Genomic DNA, 25,789 nt, shown 5'->3' with positions numbered 1-25,789 from the left:
CTTGTGTGCAGTGGATAGAGGAGGTCGACAGGATGGCTTACGCACAGCTGCAAACCTCTGAAGGACCCTGCATCTTGTTGTTTGGAGGACATTGGAGGCACCAGCAGCTTTAAAAACCTGTCTGCTGCTATGACAAGACATTTTTGCAGCTGCTCTTTTAACCTGATGTAATTGCCTGTTGGAAAGAGTCCTCAATTTTCCCTTATCAGCACGCACACGTGTGTGCTGGGAATCAGCTACATACTTCTTGATTGTGCAATGATCACGATGAAGTGTCTTGGCAATGTTGATTGTAGTCATGCCTTGACCTAAACACTCCACAATTTGTTGCTTCTCAGCATCCGACAGATCTTTTTTTTCCCCCATTTTGGCTCAAAATGTAGGCTGCTTAATAATGTGGGACAGCCTTCTTAAGTAGTCTTGCCTTTATTTGGACACACCTGCCAAACTAATTGGCACATGTGTCTGTAATTGCTTTCAGTGATATAAAGAGTCCATCCGAACCCGAACTTTTGGCATTTAATTAGCGGTGGCTGCTGAACTTGGATAAAGCCCTAAGGCTATGTGGAAAACATGGATATAGTCATTGGCTGTATCCATGTTTTTCAGACAACCTTAGAGCTTTATCTAAGTTCAGCAGCCGCCACTAATCAAATGTCGATCGTTTGGACTCGAACCCGAACCCGGTTAGCTCATCTCTATTCCTTACCCTTTTTTTCCTCCATAGTGGTGACAGAAGTTTGGGTTGCCATAGAAACATAACAGGTGTCAGTGAATTCCATAAATGAGCCCTATTCTAACTTGAGAAGGCTTGTGCATAGAACTCCCTGTCGCCTGGGGCGTTTCCACAGCAACCAAGGCTTTCTTTTGCAGCCTGTACTGTGACAGGTACTGAAGCTACATAATTAGCATAGCTCTTGCAGTTACGCAGTTTGTGCAACTCCCATCATAGTAAATGGGAGTTATGCAAATTGCACAACTTCTAGTGGCCACAAACAGGCTGTAGGGGGTCAGGAATCTATCTTTTAGAAATAAGCAAAACTCTTTTCAAGTGTGAGTTTGTAAGTCACTTTTTCTTAATATGCCAAGAATTCTTGTGGTTTCCATGAAAAGATAACACATAGAGTGCTAGTAGAACATATCTATGCAGCCAAAAATGCTGAAATTTGTCCGGCCATCATCTATTCACAAGTGGGTGGGCTTGACCTTGTTTCTATGTGACATATTAATATGTCGCATATGCTGCAAATAACCACAAAGACACCATTCTGATGCTTGACTCAACAGCTCTTCACATCTTGAACATTTACGTCAGTCTTTATACATTGTTCAAGGATAAGTAACGTCTTCATTGTGGTTTGCCTTACTAATTTTATTGACAAGGTTGTGTTCTTAGAATTGTCTTGTTTTTCATCTCTCCTCAAGAGTTGGTACCATGATTGGATGTGGTTATGTCTTTAAGTGTGGGTAGAAAGGGACATAGGATAGATCATCCTTATTAATAGTCTTCTGTAATATAATTGTTAACCAGAAACTATTATTTTACAGTGATTCCCATTCCCACATTAGTATGTAACCCTTCAGTCATTTCTAATATGGGAAACTATATTTTATAGCATTAGTGACTGCAGGTAATCTAAATTTCATTCTCATTGGTAAATTAATATCCTTTGTTCTAGACAACCTTGTTTGCCAAAGGACAAGTAAAAAGTGAAGGGCAACACATGCTAGATAATAAAGAGAAGTTTATACTCTGCTGGCTGCTGATTTAGTAGGCATTTAGATACAAAGCACTGTCTCTGGCAGCTGTGTAAAGTGCATGAAAGACTAAACTGTTTCATTAGGTTTTTGATAAACCTATAATGTAAATGTGTTAGAAGGCACAGCACTAGCATATTGATTAAGGCCAACTTCATCCTATATATCAATCTTATTTTACTCAATTGACATTGTATACTAATTGAACTGGACTGCTGTCAAGCCCCAGTGCTGTCTGAAATGTGTGACATCTCCAGAGCTGTACAAAAATGTATTTTTTTTTTTTTAATCCTTAAAGAGACTCTGTCAGGAATGGGACCCTTAGAGAGACTCTGTAGACAAACCTGTTTAATGTGTTTTGTTGGTTTTTAATGCTTATTACTGTAAAATACAATACCACTGTCTTTCTTTATACATGAAAACGTAATTAACGAAAAAAAACAAAACAAAAAAAAACTTGACCTCGGTTGACTAACTACTATTTTTCACAAGTATATCTCTTTAGTCACCTTATAAATTAAAACTTTATTTTATTTAAGTTGGTAACTTTCTGCTGTGGAGCCTGAGGAACTCATTAAGATTTGTATATTAGTTAGCGTGATTGCTTTGCCTTCATAGCCAGTATCTAGAGAGCCTAGGAAATACTTTCAAGCTTCCAATATAATACATTTAGTAAGCAAATCTACACTCATTAGGCTGCATTCACGCGTTCCACGCAATGACAGCGCCGTGTGGCTGATTCATTACAGAGTGGTGCATATCTGTACAGTTCCCCCTCTCCCAGCATCATCACAGATGCTGCCCGGGCGGTGGGAGAGTCCATTACAGGCATTCCACGTCCGTGTTCCGTGCGGGACACAGCACGTGAGAATGCAGCCTTAGTGGTTATCTTGTTGCAAAGCAACATACTTATTAACCTCAAAAAGCATATAAGAATTCACACCTGATGGACAACATTTACTAAAATTGTGGGGTTTGCAAGATTATGGCTTTAGACTCAAATTACTATTGCTTCTTCAATTTCTACTTAGTTTATTTAGCTGGGCAACTCCTACTTGCACCAATGTGCCCAAATAACATCCTAATCTGAAAACAGAGCAAATCTGCAAAGAAACCTATAGTAAACTTTTTGGGTTTCTGAACAGAGCTGTCTAGGCAGGTGCAAAATTAAGCAAAAATGTTTATTTCATTTGTAATGTATTTATTCCATGCTTTTATAAAAGCCTTAAAATTCACTGGACTGATACTCACAAAATTGGCTGTAAAAATAAAATGAATACAGAAGATCAACCCATTAGATTATTTTTATTAAATAAATCATTATCTTTTAAACAGGTAGGAGGTTTTTCCTGGATGCAGTTTCTGGACCTTTCTGCACTCTGTACAGTGGAAAAGCTGCATATCAAGCTGCTCACTAGGGGAGTCACCTCTGGATAGGGCAATCTCCTATCAACAAACTCAGAGGACTCAGTAACCCAAGCATAAGAACTTGGCATACTTCACCAAGAATAAATACAGAACAACAGACAATACAGGAGGCAAGTAATGCCATTTGACATATCTATTGTTCTTTATGTAGAGCTCTCAAGTTGTTAAAGGGGTTATCCAGTGCTACAAAAACATGGCCACTTTTGCACCGCTCTTGTCTCCAGATTGGGTGGGTTTAGAAACTCAGTTCCTTGAAGTAAATGGAGCTTAATTGCAAACCACACCTGAACTGGAGACAAGAGTGGGGCAAATGTGGCCATGTTTTTGTAGCGCTGGATAACCCCTTTAACACTGCTTTCACAGTGGGCAGATCACAGAAAAGCACTTTCATTTTTTCCTCGTTGTGCTTTAAAGCCCATGGCACTTGCATTTTTCCCCCTAGAGACCCAAATGAGCCCTTATTTTTTAGTCCTACTAATTGTACTTTGCAATGACAGGCTTAAGTTTTGCATAACGTATGCTGTGAAACCAGAAGAAAATTATTGGTTCGGTGAAATTATAATTTTTTTTTTATTGGGGGGGGGGGCTACGCTGTTTGCCTTATGGTAAAACTGACATGCTATACATGTTTCTCAAGTCAGTATGATTACAATGATATGTAACTTGCATGACTTTTATTTTATTTGACAGCTTTTAAAAAATAAAAAATAAAAAAGCTCTATTCTATTCTATTCTATTCCCATGCTTATAACGCTTTTATCCTTTGGTCTATGGGGCTGTGTGAGGTGTCATTTTTTTGCTACCTTACTTGTTACCTTACTTGCGTGTATGTTACTTTTTGATCACTTTTATTACAATTTTTCTGGATTTGATGCTACTAAAAATGTGCAATTTTGTACTTTGGAATTTTTTTAACCCTTACCCAGCTGTTTACAGTGTGAGATCAGGAATGTGATAATTTAATAGTTCGGGCAATTACGCATGTGCGATACCAAATATACTTATTTATATTTATAAAATTGGAAAAGGGTGGCGATTCAGACTTTTATTAGGAGAGGGGATTTCTTTATTATTAAAAAAAACCTTTCTTTTTTTTCACACCCTGGGGGACTTCTAGTATCATTACATTGATCTCTCTTTGAGATCTATGCTGCATAGATCAATGAGATAGGCAATCCATTGCTCTGGCTTGCTGCAGCCAGGGACAACAGATCATTAAGGCGCAGACCCCGGACGGCTCAGATGAAGGGACTGCTCCTCGGCGATCGCGTCGTGGGGAGGCAATCCCCTCACTAGATTACCATGGTGATATTGTCCTTGATCGCTCGGGCAATACAGATGTATAAGCAAGCAGAAAAGACAAGCAGTGAGGGACTGGAAGGAGCTAAAACGAGAGCACCAAGGCAACAGGGATCGCTTTTTCTTATTTTTCTACAGCGCCAGATTGCCAAACTTGTATATAGGGACAACACAAGGCAAGAAGTTTTAATGGAAAGAAGAGGTGAACATGCACATGTGGGGGATTATATCTGCCAGAGAAGGCTAGCAGTGGATTGTTCCTCATTGGCATTTAAACAAAGATGTATACCTGGCCAACTTGTGGCAAATAACTGTCTACAACTATGTAAGGTATATAGAAAACCTACAGAAAAAATGTGCTACAGCCCAAACAAGGTCACATAATCTTTATTTACATAGAGGTGTCTTCTGTCTTGCTATTACATATAGTTATAGTATGTAGAGGCATATGCAGATGCCTTAGACCTGAAACAGAAGAAGCCTAATATAAAGTAGTCTTTGGCATACACACAGGTAAATAATAGAGATGCTCGAGCATGCTCGAGTCGATCAGAACCCGAACTTTTGGCATTTGATTAGCGGTGGCTGCTGAACTTGGATAAAGCCCTAAGGCTATGTGGAAAACATGGATATAGTCATTGGCTGTATCCATGTTTTCCAGACAACCTTAGAGCTTTATCCAAGTTCTGCAGACCCCGCCTCGAACTGGAACCCGGTTCGCTCATCTCTAGTAAATAACTGTCATCTCTTATGCAGTGCTACATTTTTAGATATTTTACAGAGTATTATTATTTTCCATGATGGTCTATGCTATTTTTCTATACAATAAAACTGTCAGTGATGGGCAGAAGCTGAGTAACAAGTCAAAGAATTATGAGACATATACAGTATGACATTCTTTCTGAATGAAAATACGTCCGTCAGCTGTAATATCTTCTGATATTCTGACATTATGATATGTTCCCAGCAGAGCTTAATTAATTTTTGAGATAAACCCTTCAAGAAATTTGCATTTGTAGTGAATGTGACCAGTAACATTAAATGGTTTCACTCGCTTGTCAGATTAAATACATAGACTCACTTGGATGGCTCAGTGCATAGACATTCTGTTCATACTGTGTGTATATATATATATATATATATATATATATATATATATATATATATATGCTTTTACTGTATTACTCAAACTATATTCTGATTCACTTTGATATTGCTGGCAGACTAATAAAACAAAGATATATATATCTTTCATGAAAAAGGAAGAAATAATAATTGAGTATTCACATAGCCAGACAGTTATATTGGATATTGTTGTCATATTGTTTCAAAAGTACCATTGTAGAAGGAAGTACAATGGATTAAAGCAACATTTTCTTCAGAAGAGATATCACAATTAAGCGGCATACTGAGGTATAACCAATCTATGAGCATACACAAAGAACTGTAATTAATAGCCGGGTTGTAAGAAGAATAATTCTGGTGAATTATGATGATGGTGACTATTTCCAAACTAATTTCCTAAATTATCAAATAGATCTGGAAACTGTAGCTAAACGAGTTTGAAATTAGTTTAGAAACCCATTTCCAGCTAATGCCAGGGAACGCAGAGAGCGTGCTAAAAAAAGACTGCCCATTGAAAAGGTTAGTGTTAAATTGTACATACATTATGGAATACATTTTCATAATGGATGTAATAATCTAGTCACTGTTCTTCAGGCCAGCATCCCGGCATATTGTATACAGTTACCAGAGCGGGGAGATAGAATTACTGAAGCTTTCTCTATTTTCACTGCTTAAATCCACCTTGCTGCCATACAGGGTGCAGGAGCTGGAGTCATACCTGGGCTCTGGAGTCTAATGGGGGCCCAAAAGGTTACCCTGCCCCTATTATTTGCCCAGTACTATAAATTACAAGTGAAGTATTTGAAGTGAAGTGAAGTATTACAAGTATTTGGGAAGATTTTGTAAGACTTTCCATTTGGGCTACAAGATTTGTATATCTGTTTTCATATAGTAAGGTATTTTTGTTTCAAGAGCAGTAGAAATATATATTCTTTTTAATTATTTAGGAGAATAATTTTGAACCACCTACATACTACCTACTGGTATGGAACACCGAAAAAATTGCCAGTCTGAAGCTGCCTCTAGAGACTGTGCCAACACTTCACTCAATGGAGTAGGCAGGGGAAGGACGGTGACATGATTTACCAAGGTCTCCACCTAGTTCATACGGCAGAAGCAGAGGCATATAAATCTTAGTAATGATGAGTATGTTACTCCACACTGACTTCCTGCGCTATAATCCTATGAAGGCACATTGTATCCTGCATGTTTCAGGCATGCAACTACTGATTTAATAAAAAGTAACTCACTTTCTCTGAAGGTATAAGAATCTTCTTTATGTATAATAATAACAGCGCCTACATTACAGTTTCTGATGGTGTGTGTGTGGATATAAAGTCTATGTTAGTTTAACAGCAGGGCCATATCACACTGAAACATTGACAAGTTTTTCCATGCTAGTGAATGGAACTTTTGGCAAATCCATAGATCGCTCGCTTTAGCAGTGGGCTAGGGTCTTGCCGGCAAAGTTGCTGGGAGATTTGAAAGCATATGCAGCCAGTTGCAATTTAGTTAACAAAAACGTTATGTATTTCAGATTCAGTTCAAGGTTCAGCAACACAACCTGATTAAAGTTAGCCTATTGTATACCCTAATTTCCTGAGAAAACATGGACAAGACATGTACAGTAGTTCTTGTTACCAGAGGCTAGTTATAGAGAAATGCCACATGTCCTCTACCTGTTAGATACAAATTAAAATTCACAGTCTTAGGGCCCTATTACATGGAGTGACAATGGGCCCGATTATCGCTCTGTGTAATATAGACAATGAGCAGCTGATGACAACGATCATCGCCTGATCATTGTTTTAGTTTTGGACCTGAAATTGTTGGGTGTTGACCATGCATCGCTACGTGTAATTGCGATACACGACCAGCGGCTGACGATTCCCCAAACACCTGACAGCTTACCTCTCCCAGGTCCGGGTCTTTTCTCCTGTGCTCCACAGCTTCCTGGTCCCGGTGGCTGCAGTGGCCTGTGATTGGCTGTGCGGGCTGTCGGCTAACAGTCCACTCTGACACTGCTGCTGCCGCTGGGAGTGGGAAGCTGTAAAGAACAGGAGAGAAGACCGGGACCTGGGAGCGGTAAGCTGTCAGGTGTTTGGGCAAGTAATTCTAAAAAGATTTTGGGGGAAATTTATCACGGCCTTTGTGCTTATTTTTAGGTGAATAATTGGATTTTTTGTCCATTTTTGGTCTAAGTTTTTTTTATGAATCAGTATTCCATGGGTGAATATTTTTGGATGCAACTTTTTTTTTTTAAAAAAAATCTGCCTTTTTTGAATACTCACCCAAAAGTTTGCATAATCCGGGATTAGCGCCCAATTTATCATTTATGACTTTTTAAAAAGTCGCACAGACTGGTCCAGGCTTACGTCTGGTCAGCACTAGGTGAATATGCTTGTGCAATTTCTTACTTTCTGTGACTATTTAGCAACTTTTTGGGGGACTTTTTATTAAGATGCATTCACTATGGCAGTGCTACACACAAGTCACGCAAATTAGACTCCTTAGTAAATGTCCCCCAAAGTATTTAGCCATAATCCTAAAATATTGAGGGAAATTCATTAAACCCTTACTGCATGTTGGCATGAAAAAGCTGCAAATATTTGTGCAAGCTCCCCTTTGTGCAAATGTTTGCTACTATTGACTGGTTTAAACTGGCATTGTGAAGTCCAAAAAAAGTACGCTTATTTATTACAATGGGATTTACAGTGGGATTTATTTCGATATAAGCTAGAGACTTATTGTATATTGGAAAATAAATGTTTGCTAGTTCAGGAGCTGGTGTACAGTGTATTTCAGCATGCAGCGTAAGGGATTGGAGATGTACAGCTGCTAATAATGAATTTCAATGGCCATACAAATGATACAGCGATTGTGTTGCCTGGCTTCACAGTTAAACCTGCCTTGCAGAGGCACTAAAAATGACCAATGATCTTGCACTCCTTTGCATCCTTGCAGCCACATGTTGGGCCGTGTAAAAGGACCCTAGGGGCATACAGAGTATCAACTTATGGGTAAATGCCCAGGGACTGTTACATACATGATGTATTTTACTTAGTTCTTTTTAAAGTGACTCTGTACCCACAATCTGTACCCACAATCTGTCCCCCCCCCCCAGCTGCTTTTAATCCAAGATCTGTCCTGCGGTCCGTTGAGCAGGTAATGCAGTAATTGTCCTTTTAAACTTGAAGCCCTGTGCCCAACAGGAGTATCTGTGCCCTAACTTTGCACCACCCCTCCATCCCTCCTCCCCACCCTCTTCATCATTAGGAATGCCACTGAAACATTTTCTCTATGCTGAACATTGCACAGGTCCTTAACGATCCAGCCCATGTACCGGACTGCCACAGATGGGGAGTAGGAGGCAATCTGCCTGGAGCATTTCTAATGATGAAGAGGTTGGGGAGGAGGGATGGAGTGGTGGTGCAAAGTTAGGGCACAGAAACTCCCGTTTGGCACAGGCTTCAAGTTTAAAAGTATTTTTTTGGACAATAACTGCATCACCTGCCGAACGGACCCCAGGACAGATCTTGGATTAAAAGCAGCTATCCGAAGGTACAAGCGGTTTGCGGGGGGGGGGGGGGGGGGGGGTCAGATTGTGGGTAGAGAGTCGCTTTAATGTATGGGCTTGTAAATGGTATTTAAATTTTTTCAATTATAGATAAAAAAAAAATTCAAACAAACATGTCAACTCTGACACACGGACGGTTACTTAACAGTTATAGTAAGACATCTAATTGCCAATTAAAGATCTTTGAACAAAAATATGCAATAATGTTCAAAGATTCTATGAAACAAAGAAAAAATGTTTTTGTTTTTTTCTTATCAAAAGGATATATATATATTTATTTTTTATTTATTTATTTTTCAACAGTCCTAAATATTTGCAGATTTATGGTACTACTGGAAGATACAAAAAATTAAGGATACAAAAAATAAATCTCAATATAAAGTGCCACTTTGGAAGCAGGCATTTATAAAAAGCCTATGCCCAGTATTAACAGTGGAAGCAGAGTGTAAATTGTACAGCGCTGTTTGCTTTTTCCATAGGTCTCATGAAACTGGAAGGGGGAGGGGGGCAGCTGAGAAGAAGATACCTGTTTATTCATGGTTCTCCTCCAGTAACTTGCACCGCCCACATGTGATGAACAGGTGACCTGAAATCTGGATTAGTTAACTATGCGACTACTGTCTGAAATGGTTATAGGCAACTTATAGATACCTCTGTTTATAGTGCCACTGCTTGATGACAATGGCGCTTTAATAATCACACCCATTGTAATAACAATGTCATATTTCAGTCTCTCCTAAGCCATGTTTACTTTCCTTATACATGTACATAGTATTTATCTGTAGTTGTGTTCATTGTGCCTTAAGATGAATTACATTTCTTTCAACCAATTTTGATTAATTTAGATTTTCATTGCATTAGCAAATTTTAAGGTCAGAAGCATCAAGAGCTATGGTTGCATGGTTGTGACAGTAACTAGTACAGGATCTTGACTATTATCTACCATCTTCCTGCATCCATGACACAGGAGTGCCTTAAGGTAATTCTTTTTGTATCCGAGCAGGCAAGCAAATAGATGTCACACTCCTCCACATGGCACTTATGGGAGAGACATTCAGAGGAAGACTGTGACAATCTTTGCATGGTCCATCTTGGGGGTTTTCTAAAGCAGAACAGGACAATTAAAGAAAAGCTGTACGGATTACTGAAATTTTTAGATTTGTTATTTCACGCCATGGACTAAATTATTTAGTGTACCTGTTTGCACCAACAGTATTTAGGTACTGACACACGAACAAGGAAAGTAAGCTACAAAGTCACACGGGAAGACAAAATAAGGGCTTAGAAAACACTAAAACAACATCCTTATTACACAAATCTGTTCTATAGATACAAGGATTGATTTGAAATTCTCCAGTGTTGGTACTGTTGCATAGACATTATCACATTATAGGCATAGCACGGTGAGCACTATTGATGGAAAACGGTACGACAACATGAGGAGTAAGATTTCCTAAAACCAATCTGATCTGAGTCCTAAAGATATTGCAGTCATCTGTCAATAACCATTAAAATACCAACATATGTTTCAATGTATTCTTTTAGAAAATCAGTGATATTTCCCACATTTTTGAATGTCTTACCGCTTGCAAAACATAATGTAGAGGTTTCTAGGATATCTGCTCTGCTGTGTTGGTAAAAGCTTATGTGATCTTGATGGTTTATACATGTAGCTAGTCATACACATAGGATAACTGTCAGTCAAACACTCATCCAGCCGACATCTTTTCTGACGCCACTAAAAACATTTATACTCAGATTAGTAGAGTGAACTTGTTTATTTCAATGGGTAAAAAAACTGAGAAAAAAGAAATCCAACATACCCGACTCAACTTTCCTCAGATGCCTTTGGAGAAAAGTCAGGAACCCCCAATACACAGAAGATTGTGTACTAATGTCACTGGAACTGGCTGGTTTGGCTGACATTTATGTTGTATGTATGGCCAGCGTAATATATTCAGGACAAGTGTTTGCTAATTGTTGTGATGACAGATTTCATTATTTTTCTAGTATGGTGATAACAGATTTCAGTGTTTGCACACAAAGTGACAACGTTCACACACACATATCTGATTTTTTCAGATGTAGGGCACCTTCAGATTTATTCAGTTATAAACAACACAGCTCACTGAAGAAACGGAACGACACATTATTACTGGACTGGCATTAGATATGAAGGTGCATCCTAATCTTCCACAATCAGAAGAAACATTGAAATGGTACCTGAATTTTGGATGAAGAACTTAGTGGTAGGATGGACTCATCCACAACATGAGATAACCCCTACATGCAACATGACAACAGAAAAACAAGGGAAATGGAGATTATTTGGATGACAGAGACAGACGTGTATGAGACAGAAACCATATTGTACCATTATAATTACCTGAAGAAAAGATACAGGAAAAGAGAGTTAGAGACACAATGACATATCAGGAAAATCACATCACAGATTAGTAACCTACCCTACGTATATAGATACTATAAGCTATAAATATTGTGTACATCAGTAGAATCAATGAATTTATAGTTACATATACTGTCCACTCTTATAATAATCTGTGCACAATATGTACAATTACATCATGTAATATAATCCTCACAATACAGAGAAACATCAACTGTATATATGAAGCTGACTGGAGGCTTGTGGAAAGGGTTGTAGCACAGTCACCTGCAGCTGTATACACAGGATCTATCAGCTCTCCTCTGTTTTAGTACATACCTGGATTGTTAATAACCTAAGAATTGTGGTGCACCTTTTCCTAGACGGCTGCACTGTGCCATTTCCTTGTAATTCATTTGCATAAACTGACACTAGAGCATTACCTCTCTATTTGTCAGCAATAAGTGTACAAACATAACTGAATTATTATTTGTATATCCTCTTTGCAGTAATAAAATGTTGGCCAACATTACATAATAGATAATGGGGGGGGGGGGGTATCTCTCCTGCGCCAGGCTTACATCTAAAGAAAAGTCAAACATTATTTCGTAAAGTCATCTGTGCAAACATTTATGACTTTTTGCCAGTGTACTTCCTACTTGCCTAATGGACATGCAGAGGACCACACCAAAGGCAAATGGCAATCCATGATTAATGCTAATGCTAATTAATGTTTTTTTTTTTTTTTATCATAGTTCAGTTACATGAAAACCACATATATATGCAACTTTCATGCTACTGCTAAACAACTAAGAATGCAATGGGATGCAAAGCGGCTGCAGCACTTGATAAGTACGTATATCCTTGGGTGCATGTTACTTTTGGAGTAATGACAGTTAAATCCTTTAACTTAATGGAAATAATAAAGATACATATAATTTAGAATATTATCAAGCCAATAGATATAAATTTCAATCTGTTGTACAGAACAACATGCCATGTTTTTTTTAGAGCGCACAGCTCAGTACAGTATTTTGCTATGCCTAGCGAGTGTTTTTTAGATCCAAGCCATACTGGCCTTAAAATGCAACAATCTATCTGCCTCATTTCATAAATGGAGTGTTTTCATACCAGCCAAGAATATTTGTACAAGAGGGCATATAGCAGCAATCCTTAAAGGGATTGTCTTATCATGGACAATCTCATTAAGATGAAAGCTGCTATAGCAACCTGCTGATAACCACAAGTCCAGCTCCTGAGATTCCTAAGAAAAGCAACTGCTAGACATATCAGCTGCGGCAGTATCTGAAGAGGGAATATAATATTACATTACATCAATCTGGATACATTTCCAATCAGCCAAACCCAAAGATCTGGTGTGGGGGTCTAAAGTAGGATACTATTCATGCAACCCTAAAAACACTCCCCCCCCCTCGGATTCATAAAGATTATATACACATACCTTGAAAATACAACTACAGATTAGATACGAATAGACAGAATGACCATTGCATGCAAAGTTGCTCTGAAAAGTTATCTTTAAGCTTTTCTATCACAAGTTCTGCTCTATTTTTACTACAGTCTACAGAAGTGGCCTCCAGCCAGTGGCTCTCCAGCTCTTCTGAAAGCTCAACTTTCGTTTCATACAGATTTATCTGACAGAAATATACTAGGAATAGACTATAAACAGAGAACAGATCATAAAGGAAAGACTGAGATTTCTCCTCTTTCCAAATCCATTTCTGGCTTTGGATTCAAAAATCTGTCAGATAAATCTCTCTGTGTAAAGGCACCCTTAGAATACTCTAACAGCTGTATGCTATGAAATGTGTTTTTTCAGAAGCAAATAGCCACAGGTTGGAGACTATAGGCTATGACATTATAATGTCTCCTTGTTTACAATCACTTGCAGATGTGAGATCTATCTACAGGTACATGAACCTCATGCCATAGATTTATATTAAACTTTCAACTGAGAGTTTATACATTAATATAATCTTAATTAATTTAAACTTGCAAATACATTACTTTTCTGCTGTACTTAATTTACAGCAACAACAACAACAACAACAACTGAGCAGCTTTCTGGGATAGTGGTTTTCTCTTGCATCAAATTAGAGTGCTTGTTGTAAAAACTATACTCTGCACGAAAAAAGCAGGAAATCTTGGGCGACCTGTACTTAAAAGGGTAGTTCAGCAAAAAAAAAAAAAAATTATTTTAAATCAACTGGTAATTTACAAATCTCAAGTCTTCCATTACTTATCAGCTGCTGTATGTTTTGCAGGAGGTGGTGTATTCTTTCCAGTATGACATAATGCTCTCTGATGACACCTCTGTCCATGACAGGAATTGTAGAGAGAAGTATCAAATCCCTATAGAAAACCTCTCCTGCTCTCCAGACTTCTAATTAAATAGAAGTAAATTACAAATCTTTGGCACTTTCTGGTACCAGTTGATCTAATTTTTTTTTTTTTCTTTCTTTTTTTTTTTTTTTGCTGAACTATTTTGCTGAACAGTATTTTGCAATTTTGGAAATACAGCTGGGGAGAGCTGAGTATAATACAAGCTGTAGCTCAGAATCAGTACAAGGACAATTACACATATATGCATCACGTTAATACAGAACACAGCACTGTATAAAGCAAGTTTCCTTGGCTGTAGGGGAAAAGGGAGGTGATAACTTCCTCCTTCTCTTTGTAAGGCTTTAGTACAGGCCTATTGGGCTTTGTGTTGTTGGTAGGGGGTCAGTGAGAGTAATATATTCAGTGTTTCCTCTCCTCCTATACACAGCATTCATTATCTGGTGCGGTCTTGGTATATTCCCCACCTAAAATCCTTATAACATATTGGGAATTTACATGTTTATTGTATGAAACATATGCAATTTCTGGTACTTGTTACATAATCCTTACCGTATTGATCTCTTTCACAATTGTCACAGCTACTTTTAGAAGGCTAGCATGCGCTGTGGCTGACCCCTGTCTTCCACTTAAATATTGATGATTAGTTGTTATTTTATTTGTATTTTTGCTATCGCCTTGGTGTATACACCCCATAGGTACAGCTGAACATTTGGCTTCTTTTAACGTGTCTGTTCTAGTTAATAATTGTATTCTTCCTGAAATAACAATTCTGAAGCATATTTGCCCCAAGAAGTGTATAAATCCTGCACACTCTTACACTATCCAAGCAGTACTAACAGTAAAAGACTGTGAAGGGACACAACCTTCTGACAAGGGAATTATAACACCTGATTTTCAAGCTATTCATATATTTTAAAGATGGCCAAGAGTAGAATGACAGAATGTAATGATATAAGAAAATATGTCCTATGAGGGCCACAAGTATTTGCTAAAAACAGACAGGTCAGGAAATGTGACAAGTCCTCTTTAATACTTTTATTTAGTAAAATTAGATAGCATTTTTTTATTTTGATAAATTATGCTTATAACGTTTAAATGGAAGAAACTGCAGTAAAAAAAAAAAAAAACTAACTTGAATATGCAACCTGAGTGATAAAGTGCGCAGTAAGGTCAACAATAATTTCTTCTTCGGAGAAAAAAAATAATGTTATGCATATTAAAAGAAGTGGACTCAGCAATCATCTTGACATAGCATGACCATAAACATGTTCCAATGAGATTCTAGCTCTTCTGTGAGGGGAACACAAAGCTACTGTTATTTTGCTTTCAACAAAAGAAAATTGCTTCAATTTCCCTACCGTGGTCTTTTCCAGACAGTGAAGTAAATGGTAATGCTGTGTTGCAAATGTAGATCCAGTTTTGGTTACAAGAGCTTGTTCCTCTTCACTGAAACCCTGTAAATCAGCAAAATACAATATTTGAACCAACAGCTTTTTAAAATATAAATGGGAATCAAATATTAATGATAATATTTATTTTTACATTTTCTAAAGTAAGAAAAATTCTGTATTACCATTTCCACATTAAAAAAAGAATTCCCATGTATTCATCCTAATTTATATTAAACAATCCTTTATTTCTATGGTGCTTCTGAAGACATACTGCTAGAATATACATCTATGCACCGTTTCATTTTGGATATAAATCCACGAAGCAGAAGACCATGTTACAAATCTTCCCTGTCCCTTTGGCCTGGACTCTTTTACCTTAAGCTTCCATAAATATTTTAAAATACTAACATTATTGCATAATCTTTCACTGATATTTCTTTTTTTCTTTAGAGTCTAATATAGAACCTGTGTATTATAGAACAATATGAGCCTTATGCATATACATTTCTCTACGAAGCGTCAGTACTGCCTAAGGCAACCAACCACTGAGGCAAAGTTTCACTACCTAATACACTTAAAAGGGCAACTCGAGCAGAAAAAAATTATTTCAATGCAACTGGTATCAGAAAGTGCTAGAGATTTGTAATTTACTTCTGTTGAAAAATCTCAAGTCTTCCAGTACTTATCAGCTGCTATGTCATAGATACATGCTTGGGAGGGGGGGGGGGGGGGGGGATACTGTGGATGGGGACAGCCCATGACCATCCAAGATGCCCCCTTTATAATTTGCTTTTGTTCTTACTAACCAGGGAATCCAGGACATATTTTCAAGATACCTAGGTGAGCAGCACTTTCAACTGTTTGCAGATATGTGCACACAGTTGAAAGTTGTGGCTGTAGGCCTACATTGGGAGTGAAGCGTGACCTCTGCCATGGCACAGGCGTTGACATCACTCAACATACTTGGTAATGGGAGGACTACCTACTTAATGGGCTAGACATACTGTACATGCCTAATGGGGAGGATATACCTGCCTAATGATGGGGCATACCTTCCTACTGCGGGGAACTTCTGCCTAATGGGGGGACTTCCTAACCACTGTGTGGACCAACATACTTAATACCCTATCTACTTAATGGAGGGGTGCCTATTTATCTACCTACCTATGTGATTTCAACCTAAATTTGTCTTTTATATAAAAGGTCCACTTTTTGGTCACTACCTATCCAAGGCTGTTTTTAACCGTTTCAAGACCAGGACCTTCAAGTGCATTAATTTTAACAGTACATTTAGACTTTTTGGAATGCCATATTTAAGGATAAACATTTATTTGTTATACTTTGACCAATTATTTTAAGGCACAAATGGGATTTTTAATTTTTTTACATTTAAGTGGATTTTGCAAATTAACACACCTCTTTAATGCCAGAGAATCAAGGGTTCTTTTACATGAACAGATTTTTCTGCTGTGGGTGGCCGTAAATGAGAGGCAATCAGTGAGATCACCACTTCTTTCCAGTGCCTTTACATCAAATGTATGGGCTGCACGAACAATCATGGTATCATTCATGCAGCCCTGGAAGCTCACAGCACATATCTATATCTATGTATGTATGTATCTATCTGTGCTGTCACTATCCAGATCTTAAGCAGTGTATAATTACCATCCATGTTTCTTTTGATAAAGTACCTGGCTCTCCGGCCACTGGCTACCAGCTGTATCTTCAGGCCCGCCTCCTCTGGCTGTCAATCATTCTAGATCAAGTGGCCTGAAGTTGCAGCAGCGGCCCGAGGACCGTAGAGCCAGATGCCAGATGACAAGAAGCGTGGCTGGTGAGTATACATTGCTTGTGATCTGCAAACTGACAGCATGGATATACAGTATACATATCCATGCTGTCAGCTTCTCATTATCGGCTGCATAAACGTTTTAAGGAGGGTGACAGTTTCACTTTAAAGTCACCTTTTTTTCTAGTATGCCTCCTGCCTTTACATGGTATGAAAGATCTCTAAATGGGCACAAAGCACCTGTGTACAGAATACCAGGACAAAAGCCAATAGGGTCAGTGCTAGATACATAAAATATAGACAAAGGTAATCATTTGTGTGGTTTTAATATAAGGTGTATTGTATGATATGGATGCATTATTAGATCTGTCCTCTATATCCAGATAAAATGTATCTAGGTCAAAAATAATAGTACTTGGCTTGGAGGAAAAGTTATTTTTATTTGTTTTAAAGGCTTTTTAATTCTCTTTTATTTATGATTGTCTCTTTCTGTATATGTAGAAAGCTAAGAATAACATGATCTGTGTTCTCCCAGTATCCTTCTCTATGCACAATGAAGACAATAGTGACTTATTGCCTGCTGCTTATTAGATTGTTATTATCAAGGATTTTCATACAGAGAAATGCTAGGAGGACACAGATTATATCTTACCTGCATGCCCCCACCCCCCAATGTTACATTGGAGGCATGGGTTTCCCTGGTAACAACGTAAAGGCAAGAAGGAAGCTTCCTGCATTTAGGTGCTATTGTACAACGCTATACTTACTGTGAGTACTGTGTTACACATATTAGGAGCCACTGATAACTTTAAGGCCCAGATTTATCAAAGTGTATAAAATGAAAAAAAAAGAAAGAAAAAAATTGTGTAGACCAATCACAGCTCAGCTTTCATTTTCTCATAGCTGAAAGCTTACCTGTGATTAGCTACTATGGGCAGTTTACACCAGTTTCTAAGTTCCTCCTATTGCATCTGTTCTATATATGCAAATTACTTGTCCCTACAAAATTATATGAATGAAATGTATAAGAAAAATATGGTATGAGCCTAGCTGGAGGATGAAGATAACTCTGAATTTAAATGCCATAATAAAAAGAATCACCTAAAACCTACAATGAATTAGTAAATCTACCCATCTGTTGAAAAACAGTGTCATTGTTAATGTTTTTTTTTTCCACTAACAAAAATCACTATCTACAGTTAAAGTTGCTGACAGTATTTACTCAGTACATTCAATCTAATCTGCCAGCAAGGGTCAACAAGTGTGCTCCATTTACAGGTACATTTCCACTTGTTTATCTACTAAAACCTCCAGCTTTAATTATCCCCATAACAAGAGACACATTTTACTCAAGATGCTGTATATATATATATATATATATATATATATATATATATATATATATATATATATATCCCATCTGCAAAGCAAAATGACTGCCTTCACTAATCAATTATGGATGTTTTCCACTCTTGTCGCTCCCTCTGCATTCAATGACTATTATATTCAGTAGGCAGAAAACTTATGTTTAGGTACTTTCTAGCAGTGATGTAAATAGAAATGTATCTGTTTATTTGTTCATCCTTCTGTCATATATCCATCCTCATATTTATATACAACTGTTAAAACAAAGAAACTAGGCAATAGAAAAAACTGACTTTCACCTGTAGCGTTTCGTTTATTAAACCGTTGCGCTTGCTCTGTAAGTATGCATTCGCACTTCCACTTTTTGCCACCCGAATTCTTGCCAGTCTTGCTTTCTGCAATATGAAAAGACAGTTTTGAAGCACATTTAACATAGATACACACCATTACTATTTTATGTGTACAAATGATAAGTAGAGACTAAACAACAGATCTCCCTTTATCGATTCAGTTGTGTTTTCACTCATTTTTCAGTTCATTTTTTTTTCTATTCAGTGTGGGAAGAATTGCTTACCCCTGCTAACTGTCAAGGTGGCTCATTGCAGATGACAAATCCTATAACATATGAATGATCAGGGCAACTCAACTTATTCATAGTAAAACTAAATTAGAAGTGTGGACAATATATAGGTTGTCTCATCAGGCCCAGCTCTCTTCACCCCCAGCAAATAGAGATTGTTGTAGAAGGTAGCCTTATCTGGTCAGACAATTCTCTCTAGCAAATGGTCCTGGAGGGAGAATAGAGCAATAGAGCCATTCAGATGTGTGGGAAGGTCACCTGTATGTCCTACTAGGACATATGGACAGGGGTAGTTACTAGGTAAACCCTTTTGGCTATATTTTCACAACGTACTAAAGATCACAAAGAACAGCCATTGTTGTTAAATGACAGATGGAAATAATGTTCGTGAACATTATTTCTAGCAACAGCTGTTCTTTTCGATCATCGTATGTGTGAACAAATATGCAAAAATACACCATCACGTGTTTTTCAACATCAGTGAGCTAGCCAGACCTTCCTCCGGGAAGGAACAACCAAGCCAAGGAATGTCTCCAGTCAAGGAAACCACCCAAGCAAGGTATCCATCAGACAGCTGTTTTGGGGTGTTTGCCCCTCATCAGTGTGGAGTAAGATTCTGGCTAGTGGGAGCAAGGCCTATGTGTGAACAAGGCCTAACTATGTTTTTTCAGCATAAAACTGGGTCTCGGATCTGGGATTGAGCTTGTGCACACAGAGAACACAGAAAGGTAGCATATTTATCGTGGCAAACTCTGTATATTTATGTTTTGTTTTTGTTTTTTTAAAAAGGGGACATAGCCGTCAGTATAAAGAATTTACTCATGAAATTGGCACTTTTCTGGTGCCTTTTTGGCACAAGCTACACAACAATAAATGAACATAATGCTGAAATTAGTTTGCAAATGCATAAAAAAAAAAAATAATCATCATCAAGAATTATGCCTTAAAAAAGAAAATAGAAGTCACACAATGCAGTGTGGCATGTTGGACACTCGGCATGCAACAGTAAATCAAGGCTAGAAATTACATATTGCAACAATGAACCTTTTTGTGGTAATTTAAAGTATAAAGGCTATTGAAATCTTTACTATGAATATTTTGTTGTTGGACACAAAGACTATGGTTTTTTGTTGTTGTTGGTATCCACAAATGCACTGTGCATGAGAGAGCCTCGCTGACAGATTACACAGCAGCATGATAAATGGCACACAGTAGTTGGGAGGACCTGTAAAAGATTCAGCATTTTAGCCCTGAAGCTTCATGTTACGCTTCACTACAGTATAAGATACTGCAACTTGATGTAAATAAGGAAATGAATAAGCAAAGTGTAAGTATTTGCATAGTAAAGCTATGCTTGAAGCTGAATGTTAATCCTACTGCACTGTGAATTTTCCATTTACTACACTAATATTAACTACACATGGTAGAACATTTTAAGAAGAAAATAAAATACATACAATATACTTGGTAAGCATAACCCACTTGACAGAACTCTTTGGAAGACCCTTTCTTACATTCTATTGTAATCAGTTTTCTGTACCATTTATCCTTTAACCTTTCCACCAGGGACTCATCACTTAAGGAACAAGTAGACCTCTTGCCCACATTAATTAAAAGGAATATATTTCATGTGTCACACGCAGCCAATGCTCACCAATAATTACATATTACAGGTAATGCAGAAATCTACATTCATTAAAGGCTGCAATAGAAGATATGTGCTTCTTCATTTTCCAGAGATCGCACCAAAAGAGAAATAAATTGATATGGCAAAATTAATTAGAAATGTATTCTCTGGAAATGTCAGGTGACTCTTTTTTTCCAAGGAGTTCAATTTCTTCCCTGTTTCTTATATGCCGTTCAGTTAAAACTGAGAATGAACTGCGAGCACTCTGACATCTGGTTTTTCAGAAAGGCAAATTGATCTGTTCATAAATTACTCCCTGGTTGCTCATATGGCTGATGTATTAGCTCAGCAGTGGAGTTCCTAGTTAAAAGTGAGAAAGTAATTGTTCAATTTATTCCTGTAATACACTGTGTCTCTACCTTAGCATTGTACTGAAATGTTTATTGATGAAACCTAAAATCAGATATCAACATAGCCCTTCAGTCAATAGCGTTGTGACCCAACTGTATACGTGATAGATTTACTTTAATAGATCTGTATGGTGGTGGCTAAGAACTTTCTAAAAGTAATTTAATGAAAACTATTGATTGTTTAAAAGCTCCGTATACTATATCAGCTTATACATAAATGAGCCATAACATTAAAATCACCTGCATAAAAATGTATGGGTTCCCCTTGTGCAGCCAAAAGGGTTCTGACCTGCCCCTTAAAACATTTCTCAACAATCTTTGCAGAGTGGCAGAGTGCAATTTCCTGCTGAAGAGGCCACTGCCATTAGGGTATGTTCCCACTGAGGAATCGGTGAAGAATCTGAAGCAAAATCTGCGCTTAATTTCCCACGGATTCCGCTTGAAATAAATATGAACAGAGCAATGTCCCGTTGCTTTTAATGGGATTTCTACTCTTGTTCACACAGCAGAATTTTTGCAGAATTGCATCATCCAGCCTAATCTTAATTATTGTCCTTAAAGTGTCACTGTTGTTAAAACTTTCAAAATCTAAATCAACAGTAGATATGATATAAAGCAAGTTTGTAATATACATTCCTTATTTTATTTTATTTTTTTTTAGTTATCATGGAGAACACGGCACTTCCTGTTTTCTGGCTCTTTTTTTTCTCGAAATACAGGAAATCGATCAACAACAGTAAATCCTGTGTTTCCTAGGTCCTCTGAGCGCTCAAAGAAAGAAGACAGCCATGTGATTGATAGACACATTGAGCCAAAACATTCTGTACTTGTTAGACTTCATGTGTTTAGTCTCTTTTTTTTACAACCAGCACAAGTCAGAAAATCTGCCTTCAGGAGACTGGACCTGGATTTCTGGTAAGTTCAGCTTTGTTTTACAGCATGATAACAACACAAAAAAATAATGTATATTGCAAACTTGCTTTATATCACATCCACTGTTGATTTAGATTTGAAAAGTTATAACGACAGGTACACTTTAAGGCTATGTTCACACTACGTATATGTCCGGCCGTAGTGCGAATATACGCCTGTAGTTTTGAGGTTGATGCGTACGCTTGAAAGTATACGATATCCGCCCGCACAATGCAGACTACGTAAGAGCCTATGGCCGGATTGTATACGGCGCCGTGAAAAATGAACAAGACAAGACATTGTTTGCAGCCGGAACTGTTCCAACTCAGGGCCCTGGATTTTAATGCGGTCCCGTACGGAGTACTTATTTCAGCCAAATTGAACTTGATTTTTAGATTAAAAATGTTCTGTGTGTTTTATTGGGCTGGGCAAAGATTTCCAAGTAATTGACCTGTTTCAGATCGCTTCGAAACAAGCTAGAAAGCATAACTGTACTACGGGCGTATGTTCGCGGTTTGTGCGCATGTTCGCAATCCAGCCGCATGTCTATTTTTCTAACGGCCGTAGTTTCAGCCGCACATGTCCGGCCGCGTACGAACTACGGCCGGACATATACGTAGTGTGAACATAGCCTAAACATATAAACATTTATATTGGGAATACATTCACATTTTCTCCAAATGTATGTCTAAGGGAAACCTTCCTACATATTTTATTGTAGTTTTGGTACCATATTAGCTTGAGTAAATGGGCCTAATTTCTAATGTGCTCTCTGCATGGAATAAGTGAAATGTTACCAATTCTAGCATATTTGGATTGTAAACTGAACACACTTCACAGTGTGAATTGGAGTGCATGCTCCGATTTAAAACAATATTAAAAAAGATAAAAAAAAAAACTGCACACATTTTGGTATATAACTAGGGGCACAATATGCAGGAAAGTGCACACCAAAAATGCAGTGTGAACCTGACCTTATTCTTTGTTTGTCAATGATGCCATGCAGCATGCAAGCACAGATAATGTTCATTCATCTTACTGCTATTACTGGCCAAACCTTTGCAGAAGCAAACATTTTCAGCTTGTAACTGTCTAAATAATGTGTCAAGGGTTTATTGAGATTGCTTCATGTAGTACAAGCTGCCAATGCCAACATCAGAATTGCACTATTAGTACATATTTTTTGAATTAGAATGACTTTTCTCATAAAGAAATGCACTTACGTTTCCACTTAGTTTGTAATCATGATCATATGAAGAAAGGAAATAACCAATGTGTCCAATACACTGAGTGACTAGATTAATAACTAGTGTCATCTTTATACTTAGTATAATTAAACACGGAGATGACAACTTCGAGTTACCATGTTGAATATAGACATGCTGAATGTGACATTAAGTATCCTACGAATGTTGGGAAAAGCTAGTTAAGGCTATGTTCTCCCTACAGAATTTTATCAGGAAAAGGCAGCCGTCTGTTGATAATGAAGGCCACAAATACTGATGAAGATCATTATTTGCAGCCATCATTATCAATAGATGGCCCATTTACCAAGTGTATTTTATAATACTAGTGTCTTTTTATATGGCACCCCTTAGGCACCAGGAGCCAGGTTTAGGGAATTCAGTAAATTTACATTTCTAGGGGAATGACATATAGACAAGCTTTCATTTTATCCACTGCTAGATAAATAACCCACTATGTCATGGATTATATATTGGATTCTAACCTATTGGACTTTTCCCATCTTGTGGTTCTGTATGACACAGTTGTGATTATACCACGGCATGTTATTCCATGTAATAAATACTGAAAATACTGATAAAAATGATAATAAAAATCAGATCATCTTCATTGATACATTCAGCATGACTAATGTTGCGTTTACACAGAGAGAGATTTATCTGACAGATTTTTGAAGCCAAAGCCAGGAACAGACTATAAAAGGAACAGACTATAAAAGGGGAACAGGTAATAAAGGAAAGACTGAGATTTCTCCTTTTCTCAAATCCATTCCTGGCTTTGGCTTCAAAAATCTGTCAGATAAATCTTTCTGTGTAAGGGTATGTTCCCACTATGCAATACGCACAGAAATTTCAAGCGGAATTCTTTGGGCAGAGGGTGGATTGAGCTTGAGAATAATATTGAGTCAATGGGACAGGTGGAACTTCAAGCGGAGTCCACCGTACGGCCTCTGCTAAAAATTTCCACACATATTCTGTAGTGGGAACATAGCCTAACTCAAAAACATATATATAAAATCTTTTCACATTCATTCTACTGATAACACTGCATCTGTAGCATTATATTAATATAATTACACAAATAAAGTACACGTGGCTGTATACTTTATTTACCTTTTGTGCTCTTCTTTTGTCTGCCCGTTGGTTCTGGTGGTAGATCCTGCTGAAATTGGAGACTATGACAGGAACTGGTAATGCAATGACCAACACACCACTCAGGGAACATATGGAACCGAATAACTTCCCAGCTATAGTCTTTGGAACCATATCACCATACCTGCAGAAAACACATTGAAATATGAAGCTCAGAAATTTGCTTAACATGCACTATAAATGTGTTAAGATGCTGAACAAAAAAGAACCATATTTATCAATGTCTTCCTCATTTTGAGCTGCATTAAAATCCAAAATACAGTAGAATACAACAAATGTCAAAACAAGCTATTAGTAAAAGAATTGGAACAATTTTATGTCTTGGGACTGGATTAATGGAACACAGAACAGAAAAGAAAGAATGTTGTGCCAAGTTTCCATTTTGGCAGATATTGATAGATTTATTCAGTAGTAAAATGAATACACATTGTGCTTATTTTTTGTTGGAAGACCTTTGCTACAAGATGGCAAAAGACATTCTTAAATAAACCTATTCATAAAACCTAGTCATAAAAGGACAAGTCCATTAAGAAGTAAAATAATTAGCCCTAAATGATGGATTCCTATTACCAATACTCTATAGTAATTAATAAACAACTATTTAGATGCAGTACAGTACAGTATTATTTTCCTTTAAAGAAACCTGTCATGTTAAAAATAGTCCAATCTGCATGCAGAATGTCATAGGGCAGGAGGAGACTGACACATACTGTAGTTGTGTGTGAATACATTAAGTAGAGAATCAACGTAATTAGTAGACTCAGCTCACCCAGCCAGTGCACGACCAAAAATCGAAGTATATAGGTAAAGGCAAAAAGGAGGTCAGCACTTCCAGTAAAACTTGTTCTTTATTTCTTACTCCATTAAAAGCGAACAAAAGGCAGATACAAAATAAGTGAGAAAATACACATCTGACGCGTTTCTGGCTATACGCCCTTAATCATAGATGACATGTACAAAGGTATACTGGGATAAATATAGGGGAAATAAACACATGTTCCCTCCCACATAACACCTGAATCACATTGTTTTCTCATTAACATTTAAAGTGAAAGACATGAAAAAGCGCACATAAAGTGCACAGTGCTATATATAATAGAAAATACAAAATTACAAATATATATATAAAGATACAAAAATACAAAAATACAAAACATCATACAGATTAATAATTCATGATAAGATCCAATCTATGGTTCAATCCTTTTGGAGATGAAGAATCCAACATGAGAATCCAATATCCTTCACGATTTAAAAGTTTCTGTTTTCTATCACCTCCACGATCAGGGCGGAATACTCTCTCTATACCCATAATGGAAAGTGATGAAATGTCTCCTGCATGGACTAGAGAAAAATGCTTAGCCACATTTGATGGATTTTTC

At 37.4% G+C, this 25,789-nt stretch overlaps 1 protein-coding gene across 3 annotated transcripts in view; it reads right to left on the bottom strand.

The window, feature by feature from the left end:
• KCND2 (potassium voltage-gated channel subfamily D member 2) overlaps positions 1–25,789 on the bottom strand; it is a 287,947-nt gene that overhangs the window by 24,939 nt on the left and 237,219 nt on the right. The window contains exons 2-5 of one of the 3 annotated variants that reach the window (XM_069976521.1): positions 24,369–24,531; positions 18,776–18,877; positions 15,296–15,391; positions 11,411–11,470 (exon numbers count right to left, since the gene is read on the bottom strand). In XM_069976521.1, coding sequence (XP_069832622.1) covers positions 11,411–11,470; positions 15,296–15,391; positions 18,776–18,877; positions 24,369–24,531 — 421 coding nt within the window. The remainder of the gene's footprint in view (positions 1–11,410; positions 11,471–15,295; positions 15,392–18,775; positions 18,878–24,368; positions 24,532–25,789) is intronic. The other 2 variants (XM_069976529.1, XM_069976536.1) reach the window with 2 other exon arrangements.

Source organism: Dendropsophus ebraccatus, chromosome 1 (assembly GCF_027789765.1).
Source record: "Dendropsophus ebraccatus isolate aDenEbr1 chromosome 1, aDenEbr1.pat, whole genome shotgun sequence".
Taxonomy (NCBI): Eukaryota; Metazoa; Chordata; class Amphibia; order Anura; family Hylidae; genus Dendropsophus; species Dendropsophus ebraccatus.
This window is presented reverse-complemented; position numbering and strand designations above follow the sequence as displayed.